We start from the raw sequence: 18,918 nt of genomic DNA on the forward strand, positions 1-18,918 counted from the left end.
TGCAGCAGTGGAAGCCAGGAGCAGAGTGCAGGTCTCCCAACTCCCTGTCCAGCAAAGGGCTGGACAGGGTTCCAGAACCAAGATCAAGGTCAAGAATGTGGACTAGCCCTTTTCTTGGGGCAGAGCACCTGGTGTGTGGAAGACAAGGGTCTGCTGTTTCATCAGGTTAAGTTGGCTCCATGAACAAGGAGATGTACGGATAGAGGGTCAGGAGATGACTTTCCCAGCAGTGTTTTGATGGGAAGGCCTTCATTGTCACAATCCTTTCTCCCTCATCCTCCGCTTGTGGATGGGGAATTTTGCTGAGACACTTTGCAGCAGTGTGGCCTCTCAAATCTAGTTCTTGCCTGGCAGGGAGAGCCTGAGGCTGTGGCTTCCAGGCTGTGCCTCCCTCTCCCCTCCACCCTGCCATCCAGGCTGTTTAGGAAGGTGGTTTATCATGCAAAATGATAAAACCCAATTTCCGCCCTCGCTGTTGACTCACTCCCTGTCCCTGAGCAGAGCACTTCATTCCTTCCCGGCCCTGGGTTTTCCCATCAGTCAAACAGGACAAGGACATTGCTCCAGCCCTCCAGGCAGCTCAGCTGCTTCTCTGATTGTTTAATGGCTTCAGGTGCAGGTGCAGAGCAGCCCCAGGAGTTCCCAGTTTGGGGCAGTTGGGAGGGCGAGGGTGCAATCACCCCCCTGCCACCCGTGGTCACTGGGCTCACTGTGGTGGTGGAAGGGGACACTTCCTCGCTCCTGGGAAGACTCCAGTGGATGCCGTGGGCATGGAAGAACAAGGGCTTGGATGCAGTTTGGATTAGCTAAACATTAAGCTATGGCCAGGTGGAAATGAGCACCTGCAGCCCCGGAGCAGCATTCCTGAGGGCCGGGTCACAGGATGGGTGAGTACCTGTGCCCAGGAAGGGGCCTGGAGCCAGCCCTCCATCATGGCTGAGCTCCATCGATTCTGCTTTTGCCTGGAAAGAGTGTTCTAAAAATTGCCAGTCTTTCCTAGCTAAAGTAGGTGAAATATTTATAAACCCATCCTCTAGAGAAGACCTTTTGCGTAAGCACCGACTGCTCCGGCTTTAAAACCCGCGCCCTCCCCCCCAGCCCCGAGCCATCCTGTGCCTCTTATCAGGGAAGGGGCAACTTTAATTGCGTTTGTCTGGGAGGGTGGCACCTATTTACGGGCGCGGGAGACCGCAGGGACGGTCGGCAGCAGGGGAAAAAAAAAAAAAAAAAAAAGACAAAAAAGGGGAATTTCTGGATTTCCTTTAGGGCTTTCCTTTAGAACGGAGCTTGGCCGTGCTCTGCTCCTGTAGTTGAATACCGCGGGGTGCGTGGAGCGCGCAGAGGGCTCGCCCCACTTTTGGGAAGATGATGCGGGAACTGGGAGAGAGGAGAGGGAGGAGGTGGAAGAGGAGGACGAGGAGGAGGAGGAGGGAGAGGGACAGGCGATGCTCGGGATCCTTCCAGCCCCCGAGGGATGCTCCGGGGCGCGCCGGGGCGGCTCCGGGGGCGGCGGGGGATGGAGAGGGGCCCCGCTCCGCCCGGCCCCGGAGGCGGAGCCAGCGGCCGGCGCGGCGGGCTCGGGAGCCACATCCCGCAAAGGAGGAGCGGGGCCGGGCTCGGGAGCGGGGCGGCGGCGGGGCCGGAGCTCAGCGCCGGAGCCCATCAGCGCGGCCGCCCCGCGCCGCCGCCCACCATGTGGTGGGACGAGCGGGTGTCGGCGCGGTTCCGGAGGAACCTGCAGCCCACCCTCACCTACTGGAGCGTCTTCTTCAGCTTCGGCCTCTGCATCGCCTTCCTGGGGCCCACGCTGCTGGACCTGCGCTGCCAGACCCAGAGCTCGCTCTCCCAGATCACCTGGGTCTTCTTCTCCCAGCAGTTCTGCCTCCTGCTCGGCAGCTGCCTCGGAGGGGTCTTCAAGAGGACGTAAGCGCCTGGCAAACTCAGCGCACCTCCCGCGGGGGGGGGAATCGGCTCCGCACAGACCCCCCTCCCCTCCTCTCCCTTACCCCGGGTCGGGGGCGGGCAGCTCCAGCTCCCCCTTCCCGGGATTCACCTTCCTCCCGCCGGGTTTGCCGGGATGCAGCGTGGGAAAACCCTTCCCGAGTGGAGCGACCGCGGGCGTCGCGGAGGGTCCGCAGCCCCCTGGCCCGAGCGCTCGGAGGGAGGGGGATTCCCGGCGGGAGCCGCTCCCGGGGGTGCCGCTCTGCTCCTGGTGTGGTTCCATCCCCGTGGATGGAGGAGCTGCCGGTTCCTGGAGCTCAGCGCAGCGATAGCCTTAGTGTGAACTTCCAGCCAGAACTTCCCGGGAGGGTGCTCCTCAGCCTTGATTCCCTCCCAACCCCTCCCCAAAAGAATATTTTTGGGAGCGTGTTTTAATAACCTCGGTGTCAGAAATCGAGGCACTGTCGTGCTTCCCGGGAGTTTGGGCAGACACGTGGTGGGATGTGAGTAGGGGGCGAGCAGGGGATTTGAGGGGCCGGGGAGAGACCCGGGCACAGCCAACCGAGGGCTTGCACCGAGCCTCCCGTCCAGGATGTGTTTAAAATAAATAACCCGCGATGGCTCAGCCCTGAAGATTGCCGGAGAGGCGTTCGATTTGAGGCTTGGTGACAGTTGTGAGAATCAGCTGATTATTTACATTGTCACCGATTCTCGGGGTGGTGATGTAACGCGTCAGCCCCGTGTGTGTGTCTGGTACGCGCGCCGTGCGGATGTGCGAGGTGTAGCCGGGAGGATTTCTGCACGAATCCTTTAAAATGCTCCTCGGGAAGCGCTCTGTTAAGCGTTGCTGCGTTTCCGCTCTCGGCTCGGCGGTTCGAGCACCTGTAAATTGCCATCGCGGGACATCGCTGAGCTGCCCTGGCTGGCGGAGCCCAAGGGCTTCGTGGGGAGGCAGGAGCTGCTCCGTGGGGTGCGCGGGGATGGGAAAGGCACGTGGGAACCTCGCTCTGGGTCTGACACGGATCTGAGACTGCTGGGTCAGCAGGCAGAGCCTTTGCCAGCCCCCGGGCTGCCTCGCATATGTTTGAAGGAGCAGGGAAGGAAAATGCAGAATTGTTTCCTGCTGTCAGATCCTACCAGAGCTCCGGGTACGCGGATCCACTGGGGATTTTGTGCTTGGAGACTCCCAAACTTTTAACTCTGCAGCTGCAGAGGGGGAAGGAGCGTGTTTCGCTGCTGAGCCGGGATGTGTTTGGGGCACATGGGTTTTGTGAAGTGCCTGTGAATCCCGGCTGAGGAGTGACAGCCCTGCCAGGCAGGAGGGAGCGTTTCAGATACTGGTGCTTGTGAGCGTTGTGGGGGGTTACTCACAGCCTGCCAGGGTACAAACGTGTGGGTTTGGCTGGGAATATTAACTGTTCAGGCTCCAGGAGCTCCAGTACCATCCCCTCCTCAGGGATGGATGGATTGAGCTGTCCCTGTCATGAAGGTTTCTACTTCTGGGCCCTGCTGTGGGTTTATAAATCAAATTATGCTGGCGCTGGTGCCAGGCAGGGAGGAGCATTGGACAGGTCATCTTTTCCAGTTAGGAGATGGAAAGCTGCTCTAGAGCATCCCAAGCGTTGCCTGCCTGTGAGCAGCGAGCCAAGGCTGGCTGCAAGCTGTGTGTGATTCCTAATGCCTGAGGAACACAGGCTTTGCTTTTTGCTCAAAATATGTATTGGCCTGAGTGATGGGCTGGGGAGGGACAGCAGTGTTGTTGTCACTGCATTCTGTGGCTGGTGGGACCTAAATAAAGTTTGGTTCCTCTGAGCAGAGAAGGTGCTGAGTGCTGGGCTTGTGGTCCCTGCTCCTGGCACTGGGGGGATGGAGCATAATGATGGCACGAATCCCTTTAGTCAGAGCCAGCTCCAGAATTCCCTCTCATGTGAGATTTTTAAGGAAGAAAAACAAATTTGCCATTGTGAGGTTCCCCGAGGGGTGTAAAAAGGATGTTTTTGCTCTCTGCTGGAGTCCTGGGTTTGGGGGGTGCAGAGTCAGGGCTGGGGGGAGCAGGATGTGACTTCAAGGTGTGTTGTTTAAGCTCACCCTCAGGTTCACAGCAGGCTGCTGCTCTCTGCTAACACCTACCTGGGTGTTTGCTGGGCTGTTGAGACCAAGCTCTGCTTCAGAAAATACAGATTTTCCCAGGCTGTTTGCACGAGTGGGGTTGGGGTTGAGGTGGAGTGAGAGCCCTGGCTCTGCAAGCTCCAGGGGGGAGCTCTGTTCACCTGCATCCCCTGCCACTCTCCCCTCTTGCTTCCCATTCTCCTTTCCCATTTTGTTGGATTTTAGGCCTGCTTGGAGAAGTTAAAGTCATGCTCCCCCTGTGCTGCTGTGCCACATGCACTGATGGCAGGAGCACCTGAGTAACTGAGCTCCTGAGCCCCAGTTTGTTGGGTTTTTATTCAGAAACTGCATTTTTTGTGTCCTGCTGAATACTTGGTGCACACAGGACACTTCTCCCTGCAGAGGAAAAACCTTTTGTTGCTGAGGGAGCAGCACAGTGACTTGATCATGTCAGGCAATGCTCCCTGAGCCTGGCTGTGCTTCCTCTGGAGACAAGGGGATGTTGGATGATGAAGGCTGATGTGGGATAATCCCTGCCTCCTCCATGTCCTCACCTTGTCCCCTTAGGGCTTTGGGGTTTTAATGATCAGTTTTGCAAGTCTGAGTTAGCCTGATTACCATTTTTCTTCTTGATGTGAGTGGCTTAGAAAATGCTCCCTGGGGGCAGGGAAAATGTGCCTGAAGTTGAAGGGAGCCTGCTGCAGTGGGAACACCCAGGGAAGGAGAGGGGAAGCCTTGCTGGCTGTGGCTGCAGGATTGACTGTAGAATTGACCATCCTAATCCTATGGAGATCAGCCTAAACCTCTCAGGGGCAGCTGCAGAGCTTCCCTCAGGGTCTGTGATGGAGCCAGGACGTGCTCTGGGTGGTCCTGAAACAGAATCTGTGGCATTCCAAGACTCTGCTGATGTGGAGTTTGCCCTGGGCACGGGCACTGCTTAATGATGGGGACACAGAGGTGTCAGAGACCAGACTGTGGCACGACATCAGGGCTGCTTTTCAAGCCCTTTGGAGGGGTGAATTGGTTTTGCAGCATCAAGACATGAGGTGCTCTGAAAGTCACGGGGTTCCTCATTTAGGGATTCTTTCAGAGGGGTTGTTTCTAAAGAAATCCCTCAGACGGTTGTTCGGTGCCTCCCTGGGTGCTGAGCTGTGTCCTGCAGTTACAGCCTTGGCATCTGGCAGCAATTTCTTGCTCCCCCACTGATGCCAGAGCCAGGGAAGGGGCAGCAGGGCTGTGTACACCCTGCTGCTGTTTGCAGGGGGGCACAACTGTGTCCTTAACTTACGGCTGGAGGCAGAATTTTTACCCACTGGGGCAAACCGAGGTGATATTTTTAGTGCTTTTTAGGGCCATGCCATCACCCACAATGAGGCCTCTCTCCAGTGATGAAGGTGCTCCCCAGCCCAGCACAGGCAGTGCCGTGGTGGCTCCGCTGGGGCTGCGGGAGGGAAGGGAAGAGGCGTCTTAGGGATGTCTCGTGTGCTTTTCCCCGTCACTCCCGGCCTCGGATGCACCAGCTGCTGGTGCCTCTGCCTCTCTCCCTCCTGCTGTACCCTGGAGAGAGCTGCCTCATCCCTCCAGGCCCGAGGCTGCCTCTCTCTCATTTGTTAGCTGCTCTTGCTGCCGTGACTGTGCACATCTCACATCTCGCCTGGCTCCCGCCCTTCCCCAGGAATCCCACACTGGCTCCCCGCTTTGCCGTCAGAGACCCACCAGCACTTACAGCCTGGGGAGATGCTGTCTGCCCCGGCACGGGCTGGCTGGCAGGTGAGCCAGGCTGGGCTGGGCCGTGTGAGCAGGGCCAGGTTTGTGCCACGGGGCAGCAGAACACGGGAGAGGTGCCCTTGGCGCGTTTCCCCCGCGGTGCTGTGGAAGTGCAGCGTAAGCAGGACGGGGAGGGCGGAGGGCTGAGTCCCTCTGGGGCTGCAGGTGGATGAGGGTTGTGCAGAAACATAGTGACATCCCCAAGGCCAGGCCGTTCTGGACCAGCAGGCAGGGCGGGAGGGGTGGCATGGAGGTGCCCAGCTGTGCTTCCAGCCTTTGCCTCCCCATCACCTTCTCCTGCCTGGCTGGCAGAGTGTGAGCAGAGATGTGAGGGTTCTCCTTGTACCTGTGAGCCCTTTGCTGTGCACAGACCCACACCCCCCATCAGACCTTTATTATTGCTAATTACCAGCTCATCGCTCCGGGCTTCTCCCAGGGGTCTGGGAAGCCGGGGTGGGACGGGGACCTGCCTGTGCTGTTCCCTCTCTGCTGTGCCTTCACAGTCCCATCCCTCTGCTGGTTCCAGTGCTGTCTGGTCCCTGTTTCCTTCCTTCCTTCCTTCCTGCCTTCCCACTTGGCAGCTCCGGGGCCGCGCGGTGCCAGTGCTGCTCTCTGGCTCCCCTGGCTCTCACCGGAGCAGCCGCTGCTCCTGGGAGGGGACACACCAGCCTTGCCCCCACCACGCACAGCCCTGGGGCTCCTCTGACTGATGGTGTGGGCTGGGGAGTGGCTGCAGTGCTCAATCCCATCCTGTCGTGCCGGGAGGAGAGGTGATGCTGCCAGAGCGGAGGTGGCACAGGGCACGGAGAGGGAGCTTGCAGTGGCTTCCCTGTGTTCCCTGTGAGCAGGACAGCACGTTCTGGGATGACACAGTGGTGTGGGTGCCAGCAGCTCTCGTGTGATACAGGAGAGAGAAATGCCCCAGAGCTGCTCAAGAGTCACGATGTGGCCTCACCTGCCGGTACCCACGTCCCTTTGCATCCCCAGATCTGCCCAGTTAGCAAGGGAAGGTGATTGTTCTGCCTTGAAACACACACCCTGTGGGTTTGGGGGATGGTGACTCAAAAAGCTGGGGGAAGATCTGCCTCTTTGGGGAGTCACCCTCCACGCAGGAGGTGGCTCTGCTGGTGATGTGGGGGCATTGGGGTGAAGGGTGGGTGGTATTTTCCCTTCTCTTGTCAGAAGAGCATGTGCTGGAGCTGCACTGAGTAGGAGCTGCAGCCTGTGGGTGCTTCTCCTGCCCTGGAGCTGGGGGCAGGTGTGGTGTGGTGCTTCATGGTGGTAATTCTGTCCTGTCTTTCCTCCTTGCCGCCCTCAGGTTGGCTCAGTCCTTGTTTGCACTCTTCGCCTCATCCCTGGCCATCTCCCTGGTCTTTGCCATCATCCCCCTGTGCCACAATGTGGTGGTCCTGGCTGTGGTCATGGCTGTGGCAGGACTGGCCATGGGGTGCATCGACACCATCTCCAACATGCAGCTGGTGAAGATCTACCAGAAGGACTCTGCCATCTTCCTGCAGGTGGGTGCGGAGTCTGGGTCTGCTCTGGGGCTGTGCTTCCTCCTGGGAGGAAGAGGAGTGATCCCGCTCTTCCACCTGCATGTCTCCTCTCCTGCAGGCCCTTCACTTCTTCGTGGGCTTCGGGGCCCTGCTGAGCCCCCTCATAGCCGACCCCTTCCTGTCAGACACCAACTGCATCCTGTCCAACTCCACGGCCAACGCCTCCAGCAACCTCCCTCACATCCGAAAGTCGCTGGTGCCGCACCACCCGGGCAACCTGTCCCACTACGACCTGCCCATGAAGGGCATGGTGGTGACCCGTGTCTCCTACGCCTTCTGGATCATGGCCCTCATCAATGTAAGTGGCTGGAATGGCTCGGGATGCTGCTTGGGAATGTCCCTGCTGCTTGGACTTGCAGGAGGCTGTAGCGTTTGGGGGGTGCTGGTGCCTGTCCTGGTGATGGGGAGAGGCACGAGGATGGTTGTGCTGGTGCACAGAAAAGGTGCATTTCTTGCCAAGTGAGGCGGAGCCAGCGGTCACTGCGCCGTCAGACAGGACTGGGGGGCAGGTACCACCCTGCAGGGATTTGTCTGAGCCCTCTGGGAGCAGTTTGTACCTCCAGCATCCCCTGAGCAGGAGTTAGAGCAGCAAACTGCACTCAGACCCACAGGGATTTCCTCCCCAGTCAGCTGAGGAGGAGCTCAGCGGTGTGGGGACGGTGTGTCAGGAGGGGGTTTGCCGAGATACTCACACCAAAGTGCCCATCAGTGAACTGAGAGCTGGATCAGGGTGTCTCTGCCTATTCAGTGTGTTTCCTGGTGTATCACAGCAGATGTAGAAGCCCTGTGGCCCCTCCTTGGAGAGGGAGATGGGGTTTAGTGCCCATCCTCTTCCCAGAGGGGATCCCCAGCCAGCTGCTCCTGCCTGTACCCGTGGGCTCTCTTAGAATCCTAGAGTAGAATCACAGCATAATTTGGGCTGGAAGGACCTAAAGATCATCTCATTCCACCCCCTGCCGTGGGCAGGGATGCCATTCACCGCACCAGGTGTGCCCAGGGCCCCCATCCAGCCTGGCCTTTGTTCCTTACCTCTGGTTAATTCCAAATCCCAGCAGGGTGAAACCCAGCTGGCTCCTTGCACAGCCTGGCAGGGGCCATGTGGTGCCCATGTCCAGTCCCTCTGCAGCAGAGCTGCTGCTGTCCCTGCCCTGGCAGCAGGAGCCCTTCCAGCCTGTGTCTAATGGTCCATGCAGATGAGGAGTGATAAGAGCACAGTGTGTTATTGCAGGGAACATCAGCCCTGCCAAGCGGTGCTGCTCGTGCTGGGGCTGATGCCAGGCCTGGTTATGGTCCCTGGGTGGGAACCCCTGGGGGGGCAGGGTCTTGGGGTGCCCTGTGGGCAGAGCAGAGCCCAGCCCCTGGAGCCCTGCCCATAACATTCTCTGTTTGTAAAGATCTGCCAGGGCAGGGAGTGCTGAGCTGGTGCCCCTTCTGCTTCTGAGAGTTGTAACTAAAACTTACCCCAGTGCACTTCACCCAGGGGCTGTCACAGCTCCCTGAGGGGAGGAGAGCAGGCAGGTGAAGGAGCTGGGCAGGGGCTGTGATGAGCTTCTGTGCAGAAGCAGCAAAAGAATGCTCTGCCTGGGAGGAGAAGCAGCTTTAATTACCTGCAGCTCTGCCTATGCCATGGGAAATGTGCTTTTAATTACACCCGAGCCTTATCTCCTTTGCCAGTCAGTTCTGAGCAGACTTAATTTCGTTTTGAGGCAGAGTTTAATACCTGCTTTGAGCCCCACAGTGGGGCTGAGATTGGGAGCACTGGTGGTGGCTGCCAGAGCCCCCTCTGTTCCCAGCAGTGTCCTGTGGACATTCTGGGGCAGGATGGGACCACAGGCTGTGCCCAGCAGGTTGGGAGCTGGGCTTGTGCATCACTTCGTGCTCCAGAGCCATTTGCTTGTGTGGGTGGTTTGAATGTGTGTGCCCACACTGAGTGCAGGAGTCCTACACGCTGCAGGAACACCAGGAAGATGGCAGGGAGTCTGGGGGGCTGGAGAGCAGTGGGTTTTGGGATGAGGGTTGAGGCAAACATAAAAAGAGTGGGGGAGCTGGCTGTGCACAGCTCTGGAGTGTGTCCCCCTGCCAGAGCCAAGCTGTTCTCATTGCCTTTCCCAAATCCCCACCGAGGGAACTGCCTTTATTCCTTGTTTAAACTAACCCAGCCCGCTGGAGGTGCCGAGCTCCAAAACTGCTGACCCTTTAAGGTGTAAATGTCAGGGGGGAGATGATGGCAGTGGGGAGCTTGGATGAAATCAGTAAACCAGCAGAAAATGGAAACCAGGACCAGCAACTCTTGTTATAAAATTGCTCAAAACCCCACATTTCCATCCCAGTTTTCGCAGGGCTGTGTGTATTCTGACAAGACACAAGCTGGAATGATTCATTTCGAGTTCTTGCCTTTTTTTTTTTTTTGTTTAAAGTGGAAACGTCTCAATTTGACTCTGGCACACCAGTGTGTGATGTGTAAAGCTGACAGAGGAGCTGTGTCGATGTTACTGAAGCAAAAATGGCTTTTGCTTTAGTAAAATCAAGCAGCTCAACATAATCAAAACAAAGTGCTTGGATGACTCCCGGCCAAAATCTTTCATTCTGAGAGGAAAAATTTTGCCTTTTCATCCCAGATTTGGAACAAAAACCATGGTTTAAAATTCAGTTTTTCCCACAGAACGGAAATGTCATCATCCAGCCCGTTCCAAGGGGCTGGAAACCAGGAAAATGTTCCTCTGAGAGGGATGTGTTTGTCCGGAAGGTGGTTTCCCAGGGGAAGTGTGGGACACTCCATTGTGCTTAGGTTGTCAAAAGTAGCCTGGATACAATAGCAGGGAATGATCCCGTGTTCCTGGGGGGGAGAGCCCAGAAATAGCAGCTGGAGGGAAGGAGCTGCATTATCCCCACACTGTCTGTGGGATGCAGCAACTTGTTGAGCTCACGATGGTGGTTGGAGGCTGCCAGGGGAAGGAAAACCCTGGGAATTTGGCAAGTGGAGCCTGGAGTGTTGGGTCCAGGGATTCGCCCTCCTGCTGCCTGGTTGGTCCTCAGGCTCCTGGTGGGATGCTCAGGTGTCCCTCTTGCCCCTTGGAAAAAAAAAACATAAACCTGCTGGAAAAGGCAGGAAAGCAGCAAAATTAGCCTGGGAAGAGAATCCATGAGGAAATGCCTGCTCAGGAGGGGGGTCTGGTGGGAGATGGGACTGGGGTGTGCAGCTTGGTGGGGCTGGGGATGGAGTGGGACACTGTGGACTCCTCAGGGGGGTGCTTTGGGGACCACTGTGCTTGTTTTGGGGGTTGTGCTGGGGCTCATCTCCTTTTTTTCTCGCTGTTTGGGCTCCCTGAAGGGTTTGGGGGTTTTGGGAGCTCCGGAGCAAAAGGGAGCTGCTTGCCCTGGAGATGAGGGTGTGGAGAGCAGGGATGCACCTCCACTTTGGGAGCTGAGGATTCCCAAACCAGGGCCCTTTTCTGTGGAGACACCAAGTGCTCCTTAAGGCTGGAGGTGCCCAGGGCTGTTATCTGCACAGCCAGTCCCTCTGTGTGGGTATATTTTTTTCTTTTTTTTGCAAAATCTGCAATTTAGAAGAATAAAATCTGGTCCTGACCTCCGGAAGGATCAGAACTATCAAGCAAATGCGTTTTTCTTCCATGGGACCGAACTAACTGTTCCTATTCCCATTGTTCCCAGAACAATGAAGGCTCGTAAATGAATTGAGGGCGAGAGAGGAGGGGTGGGGTGTGTGTGTGTTTTATTTGGGGGGGGGAATTCTCCATACATTTAAATCATGCCACGAGCCAACAAAAGGCAGGAAATTCGGAGCTGGAGCTCACACTTGCTCACAGACATGGAGAAAACAAGGGAATGAGCTGTCACTTAGGATTTCCTGGCTTTCTCCCCTGGCTTGTGGCGGAGTAAACACGGCTGGGTTGTGCTCTGGGAGGGCTGGCGAGGGGCAGGACAGCTCCCTGTGCTTCCCTCTGCTTTCTCACCAAAAAAAAAAAAAAAGAAAAAAAAAAAAGAGCAATTCCCTCTGGACTTGGAGGCACCACCGAGTCGTGGGAGTGTGCAAGGAGCAGGCTCATCCCCCTGGAGCACAGTGCCAGGGAATGGGATGCTGTGGCTGCTGCCTGGTGGATCCAGATGGCAGGTACAAGCCCAGGGTCCCTGTGGGTGTTGGCACCAGGCAGGAAGGGAATGGTGGGGTGGGACTGCAGGGAATGGGGCTGTCCTGTGCTGGGAGCATCCCTGGATGCACAGGGGGCTCTCAGGCAGTGACAGCAGTGGCTGGACGTTCCCTGCTCCTCATTCCCAGCTCCCTCCTGGTCCAGAGGCTGAGCCAGGGGGCTGTTTGGAGTCGCTCAGCTGTAACTGTGCTGTCACTGTTGGCCTGGGAACCACGAGCTCATCTCTTAGGAGGTGCTGAGCAACCTCTGCTAATGGCTGGGGATGTGTCTTGGAGCAGCTTGCTCTTCCTTCCCAGAGAATTCCAACCACAGAAGGTCTCCCGTTAAAACATTGCCCAGGCAAAAGCTGCTCTATTGTTTTAGCCTTTGGGCAGAAGTGGTCAAATGTTGGACCCTGGAACGTTTTGGTGCTTCATGAGGTTTGTCTTTAGGTGCCTTCTGTTCCAGTGTCCCTGTCCCCAGTCCCAGGTGAATGGTTCCCATCCCACAGGGACTGGCTGGAGATGCCCCAGCAGATCAGGAGACTTTTCTCTCAACTTGCTTTATTTTTCCCCCTGTCTACTGTCTCCCAGCAAGCTCCATCCCTCCCACAGTGGCTCCTTACCCTCACCTCCCATTCCGGTACCAGCTGGGTCACCAGTCCGAGTGGTGACACCCTGCCCAGAAATTACCTGTTATTACATCATTGCATAGACTAAATAACCAAAAGTGTTTTATGCCGTTTGTTTCACACTTCCTTCAGACTTTTCAGCGGAGTATAAACGGTGTGGATAGAGTACAAAGCGCTTTTTAAAGCCTGTTCTCAGGCTCTGTTTTCGGTCTTGGAGGGCGATTCGGGCACCTCCTTTGTAGCCGCTGGGACTGGGGGGACCTGGGCAGTGTTTCTGCCCGGCTTGCTGTGCTCACCTGCCCCTCTGTGCCCCCCTCAGCTGCCCGTGCCCATCGCCGTGTTCTTCCTGCTCTACAAGGAGAGGATGGTTCCGTGTTTCAACGGGAGCAGCCACCCCCTGCTGTCAGCGGATGAGCTGGCCATGGAGACGCGGCCCGTGGACAAGGACGAGCTCTCCACGCCGGGGCAGAGACCCCAGGCAGCAGGAGGTGAGCTGGAACCCCTTCTCCTGCAGCTTTTTTGGGGAGGAACAGCCGTGTTTTGAGCGTGTCTGGGTTTAAGGAGCGAGTTCCAGCGCTATTGTCTGAGGAGGGAACGTTCCAAAGGGTGCACATGAACCCGATCCAGAAGCACTCAGGCAATCCAAACAACCCATTTGGTGGCCAATTACCCTCAAATTAGATGGAACCCCTGAACAGAGATTAGAGTCCTAATCCCAATCAGGACTCCAGCCTGTATTTCTGCTAAAACCAACCCTGGGCTTGCTTTAAACACAGGTGAAGGTTGTGCCTCTTGGTTCCCTCTGGTTTTGGGTCAGGTTTCTCACTGGCTGCTCAGTTTAAAAATGGCCATTGTGCTGCAGGCACTCAATTTGATGGGAAAGGAATAAGGCCAGTGCCCTTGTTTGAGGGGGAAAGTTAAATCCAGCAATAGTTTGCTCTTGAGCTTGTGACTACACCCTGTTTTGGGGACAATGGTGACATTGTTCTTTGCTACCCAGGAGAAACATATCAAAGTAAATTCCTTGGTTAAATTGTGAATCTCGGAAGTAAACATGGCTTAGGGCTGTCAGGGGAGTGTTCAGTGTTATTTCTGGAGAGCTGGCTTTACCTGAGCAGTAAAAAAGAATTTCAGGGAATACTGCAAGCACAAGGATGGGAAGGTTGGGAATTCCTGGGGTCCTGAAGCCTGGCTCACCAGGGGTCTGTTCAGATGAGGTGACAGTGAGCTGTGGGTGTTTAATTCTCTCCCAAAGTTGGCCTGTTTGGTTCAATGTGATTTATCCCAGGAATGTGATCTCTCCTGGGCAGGACCCTCCTGTGTGGGGGTTCTGAGGGTGAGGGGCTGTGAGTGCTGTGGTTGGGTGGGCTTGGTTTTATTGCCTGTAAGAGCAGGGCCAGCAATGTGGGGTTTATGAAGGGGAAGAGGAGCACAAGCAGCTACAGTAAGAGGGGGTGGCAGGTTCCCTGGACAGCCAGGATTTTTGGGCAGCACCCAAAGCTTAGAGGTGGGTAAAGGTGAGGTGGTGCCAGCCCAGGTGAGCAGTGCCCCACATCCACAGTCCTCCATAAATCTGGGCACAAAACAAATCCCCACTGAGGGCTGGCAACCACTCGCTCCCCCTACCCCCCAGCTGAGTTTGCCTTGCATTGTTTTTCACCAGGTCACGATGACTTACTGAGCTGCTGCCAAAGCAGAAACTTCAGGGGGGCTTCTTACACCTACTTTGCAGTCCACGTCACCGGGGCTCTCGTTCTCTTCATGACTGATGGGATCGTGGTGAGTTCAGCTGGCAGGGCTGGTCTTGTCTGAGCAAAGCTCTGGGGTTTCCTCCTCCCAGACCACTTGGAACAGCTCAAAGCCTTTTACCTGGCATCGCTGTTAGGTCTGGACTAAGGTTAAACCGCGTGTTCTGCTTCTGGTGGGAGCTGCAAAGCCTCGGGAGCGGGTTCCTTCGTGGCTCCCCAGCCGTGGAGAAGCGAGGGGTGGGTTAAACTCCCACCCTGGCTGTGACAGAGGGCTCTGTGTCCCTGCAGGGAGAGTACTCGGGCTTCGTGTACAGCTACGCCGTGGAGGAGCCCCTGGCCGTGGTGCACAAGGTGGCTGGGTACCTGCCCAGCCTCTTCTGGGGCTTCATCACCCTGGGCAGGCTCATCTCCATCCCCGTGTCCTACCGCATGAAGCCGTCCACCATGGTCTTCATCAACGTGGTAAGGCTGGGTTTAGGCTGCTCCAGTCCTGCTTTATCCCCACCGGGCTGTCTGGGGGTGGTTGGGACGTGCAGAGCTCCAGCTCCTCTCTGGGGCAGGTTGGCACCAGGGGGGCAGGACAAGGGGCCCCTCCAGACTCAAAACTTGGCTGCAGGACCTTGCAGAGCCCCTGCTCGGTTAACCTGGCGTGAGAGGTGGTGAGAGCACCTGGGAAGGTGCCTGCCAACCTCGTTTGCTTTGCACACTGTCCCCTCCGGCATCTACAGGGAAATGAATTCCGTGGGAAAGGGAAGGCAGATCATTCCATAAATTCTCTGCTGAGACTGCAGCAGTTGTCAGAGAAACCAGCGTGGTGTGAGGTGGCTTAAATTAGTGAAACATGTTCACTTGGAGAAAGGGGAAGGAATCCCTTTGGGGATGTGTGAGGAAGGTGTGTGTGAGGACGAGGCAACAGGGAGGGAGATGATCCCATTCCCATTTCCTAAAGAAGAAGAAAGGAGTGAGAAGGCATTTAATGTACAATTTATTTAAACCAGAAGTTATTTTGGTGGCGAGTTGCACAGCTAACACTTGTGAGGCCGAGCACAGGGTGGTGAGAAGAGACATTTTGGGGTATTTTGAGTAAAAATCCCCTTGGCTGGCCCTGACCCCTGTGCCATGCTGGATAGCCCAGCTCTTGGAGTCACTGCAGGGTCACACAAATAGCAGCTTGAATTCAGCTTCTTCGGAGTCCAAATCTCCCTTGAGCTCATGCAAATGGGCTCCAGTCAGGGCTGAGACAATTAATTCAATATGAGCTGGAATCTCAGAGCTCCCTCTGCTGACTCTGCCCGGGCTCACTTGGGCATTTCAGGGAGTTTTTGGATGTTTCCTGTAGAAACCAGAGGTGAGGGCACGTTTATTTAAATATAGATGGCTCTTTGGCTTTAATGCTGTGGCTGCTTTCTGAGCAGTTCCTGAGAGTGAATTCTTTGAGAGTGAGTTAAGTCTCATTCAGCAATTAAGTCTTATTCAGGTTAAAGAATTATTAGTGATTGAACTATGTAAGTATCATGGAAGGAGCACTACTATTGTATTAATCATTATTTAACATGTATCAATATTTACATATCTTTTTATTATATTATTATTATTATAGCAATTATTTAAGCTGAGATGTAAACCCAAGTTAATATCATAAAATCCTGTTACAAAACCCACCAAATTCCTTAAAGCCAGATGGATTTTACCTGTGCAGTTACTTCGTTTTCTCCAAGACCGCTCTTTCCTCAGCGCATTTTCCTTTCCCAGGCTATTTCCCCTGCTGGAAATAAAACCTGGAGCCTGCTGCAGCTCAGCATTTCCCTTATTCCACGTGTGTGTGTGTGTTTTATTCACAGGTTGGAGTCCTCGTAACCTTCCTCCTGCTCCTGATTTTCTCCTCCAGCGTCGTTTTCCTGTTCGTGGGCACGGCCTCGCTGGGGCTGTTCCTCAGCAGCACCTTCCCCAGCATGCTGGCCTACACCGAGGACATCCTGCAGTACAGGGGTGAGCTGGGATGTGGGAACACCTGGCAGGCTCTGGGAGTTGCTGGGTGGTCAGATCCCATCACCCCGAGCAGCTCCTTCCCTCCCCAGGGGTGGCCTTGGAAGCAGGAGAGCCGCTTTGGAATTGTTCATTCCAGCCTGGGTCCCGCTTTTCCCGCAGCTTTAGGGATCTCAGGCTCACAGAAGTGCTGCCCTAGAGGTTTTTACAGGGAGGATGTTTTGAAAACATCCTCAGATTATCAGTGAGCTGGAAACCCCCGAGTCTGGCTGGCTCTCCCAGGAGGTCTCTGCCAACCTCTGTCTCAGGGGCAGCGAGACAGAAAAATGAGAGCCTTTCCAGCAAGGAGCAACATCACCTCTGCCAACAGAGACAGGGGATAGGGAGATTTGGGGTTTTTTGGCTTAAACTTTTCCCTTTCTGCACCGCTGCAGGTGAGCAGAGGCATTTTCAGTGTTAAGTGGGGACGTACACTGAGGATTTTTTGTAACTCTTGCGTGGGGAGATCCCTGGAAGAGCAGTTTAAAGTTGACCCTGCTGGTTGTTCCACCTATTCCTGCCACCACCCCTTGCACTGTTTTCCTTGCAGGTTGTGCCACAACGGTGTTGGTGACTGGAGCTGGGATTGGGGAGATGGTACTACAGCTGCTGGTGGGGTCGGTGAGTAGGCACGACAGGCCAAAAACTGGCTGGAATTTTAAAGTCAAAACTTTAGTCCTGGTTTTGTGCAGCTGCTGGGAAGAAGCACTGCTTGCCTTTTGAGTTAGCACCCAGTGAAGCCCTCACTGAGGTATCTGAGTGCTGTGGTGATGGCTGCTCCCTCTCCCCTTTCCCTTCCCATTGCAGATTATCCACGATCGGGGCAGCTACAGTTTCCTGGTCTGTGGGATGATCTTTGGATGCTTGGCCTTCACCTTCTACGCCTTCCTGGTGTTTTTCCACAGGATGTACCCCAAGCCCTCTCCAGGTAAGAAAGCACCAGCCCCTCAACCCTGCTTTTGGGAATGAAAGGAAGAGCAGCACCTGCAGCACCGCAGAGCCAGAGCCCAGCACGCCAGCAAAATGCAAGGAAATGTTTATTTTACTGCTGCTTCCTCTCCCCTTTTCCTGCTTTGACTTGCCCACAAAGCCTTGGCAGCCACAACCCCGGGGTTTGCTTTCTTTTCTGTTGGAGAAGCGAGGGGAAAAGTAGAAATGGTCTGTGGATCTCAGAGAGAGACTGAACCAGGTTCCCTGTGCTGTTCCCTGGCTGAAATCCAGGGAACAAGTGGCTCTGCTATCCAAGGGCAGCTGTCAGGCTCTTGAAGAAAGCCTTGCTGATAAAGGGATTTCTTGCTTATCACCTCAGTCTGCAAAGGCTGCTTGTTTTTATAAGCACCTCCTACAAAAGGAGCAGAGCCTGACAGGGAAAAAACACGTCCAGGGGGCAGGAAAGGGGTGATGGGAGCTGTAGGGAGGGAGCAGGGGGTGGTCGGGCTCTGCTCCCAGGGAACAGGGACAGGAGGAGAGGGAACGGCCTCAGGCTGTGCCAGGGGAGGGGCAGGTTGGATATTGGGAGGAATTTCCTCATGGAAAGAGTGGTCAGGCCTTGGAAGGGGCTGTCAAGGGGTGTTTGGAGTCCCTACCCCTGGAGGTGTCCAGGTGCCCTGGGCTGGGGGACAAGGTGTGGATCAGGCACAGGTTGGACTCGATCTCCGAGGGATTTTCCAACCTCAGTGACTTTCCTTCCCTGACCAGTGAATGAAGCTCCTGTGGTGGGTGATGGAAAAGCACCATTCCTGTTTGGGAGGGCTCATGCACACCCCCTTTAGGCTCAGTAGAACTGTTCATTGAGTTATTTCGTGTCCATCCTGCAGAGCTGGACGATGCCTCTCCCGACAAAGCAGCAGTGACAGATGACACGGGGCAGTACCAGCGCTGAGGAAGTGGCCAAGCTCTACACAAGCAATAAACCATCCCCCTCCCGATTAAGCATTACTCTTGAGGATGATTTCACATCTAATGACTGAATCTTGCAAGTTCTCTGCAATCAAAAAGCACATTCGATTGGGTAAGTGAGAATCAAGGAAACATCCCAGAACACTGCAACGAGCTGCCAGTGTCACTTGGACCAAAAGGACTTTTAAGTGCCAGCCTGACCCTGTGGCTGAAAGGTGTGAGCAGAGAGGATTTCCCAGCAGTTCCTCCTGTAAAATGAACTTCCTCACCTGCTCAGGACGGAGGGTGGGAAGGAAGAGGCTCCCTCTCTGCTCCACACGTGACTGAATGTCTCCTGGCTTAGTTGCTGAATTGAACAGATTTATTTTTCTGGCCTGTAATGTACAGAAGCCCCTCGAATTTACAGCACAATCCTGGATTTTAATTCGTTTTTGTGCAAGATGGACTCGAGTCAGTGCCACCTCCATCCCTCCTCCCCACGGGGAACGGTTCCACACTGGTAGAGCCCACCAGCTGCACGTGGTAGCAGGCCCTGCCTGTATTTGCACACTTGATTCCTGTATATTCCACACTACAAACACTTTCACTAAGACAGTGTCTTACTCAGCATGCTCAGGCCTCTTGATTATTACAATCATTTGCTTTTCTTTTTTCTTTTTTCCCTAATTTTTTTTTTTCAAGAATGAGTTTGTGATGGGTTTGTTTTGCTCTAAGTAAGTCACTCCTTCAGCTGCTGCAAGTGGCAGTGTCCTTTAGGGTGGTTTCATTTCCAGCTTCCAACTGAAGCTTCCCCAGAGGTGTATTTGGGAGCCAGTCTCCAGCTGCTTTACCTGTGCAATATTCTCATCCAGGTGCCTTGTGTAAGGTACTCCCATAGCCCACGCATGGCCTGCTCCAGCTCCAGGGGAAGGACTGGCTTTAGAGGAATGTAAAGCTCCCAACAGCTCCTTCTTCAGTGAGTGATTGGACATGTTCTTCTTGCTTTGACTGCTGTATGTGGATGTACATATGTATGTGTGTATATAAAGCAGTGTTTAATTAAAGGTGATTGATTGCTAAATTCTCCCGTGCCTGGACTCAGGTAACTCCAGCTC

General features: G+C 55.1%; 1 protein-coding gene across 2 annotated transcripts; it reads left to right on the forward strand.

Annotated features, from left to right (window-relative positions):
- The first annotated feature begins 745 nt into the window (after positions 1-745).
- On the forward strand, positions 746-18,884 carry MFSD4A (major facilitator superfamily domain containing 4A). 2 transcript variants are annotated; one of them, XM_050326757.1, is made up of 10 exons: positions 746-887; positions 7,136-7,334; positions 7,432-7,671; positions 12,472-12,640; positions 13,816-13,931; positions 14,189-14,362; positions 15,742-15,889; positions 16,476-16,546; positions 16,733-16,853; positions 17,743-18,884. In XM_050326757.1, exons 1-10 carry the CDS (start codon positions 835-837, stop codon positions 17,805-17,807), a joined length of 1,356 nt encoding a protein of 451 aa, XP_050182714.1. In that variant the 5' UTR covers positions 746-834; the 3' UTR covers positions 17,808-18,884. The 2 variants fall into 2 exon arrangements, with proteins under 2 accessions (XP_050182714.1, XP_050182713.1); XM_050326756.1 differs by lacking the exon at positions 746-887 and adding an exon at positions 1,611-1,923.
- The last annotated feature ends 34 nt before the right edge of the window (positions 18,885-18,918 follow it).

The sequence above is a fragment of the Myiozetetes cayanensis genome, unplaced genomic scaffold (genome assembly GCF_022539395.1).
Source record: "Myiozetetes cayanensis isolate MyiCay16 unplaced genomic scaffold, myiCay2020 scf32, whole genome shotgun sequence".
Taxonomy (NCBI): domain Eukaryota; kingdom Metazoa; phylum Chordata; class Aves; order Passeriformes; family Tyrannidae; genus Myiozetetes; species Myiozetetes cayanensis.

Coding starts and splice junctions, on each gene's coding strand:
- MFSD4A (XM_050326756.1), top strand. CDS start 1,694: ATGTGGTGGGACGAGCGGGTGTCGGCGCGGTTCCGGAGGAACCTGCAG. Junction 14,363..15,741: donor CCATGGTCTTCATCAACGTG/GTAAGGCTGGGT, acceptor TTTTATTCACAG/GTTGGAGTCCTCGTAACCTT. Junction 16,854..17,742: donor GTACCCCAAGCCCTCTCCAG/GTAAGAAAGCAC, acceptor TCCATCCTGCAG/AGCTGGACGATGCCTCTCCC.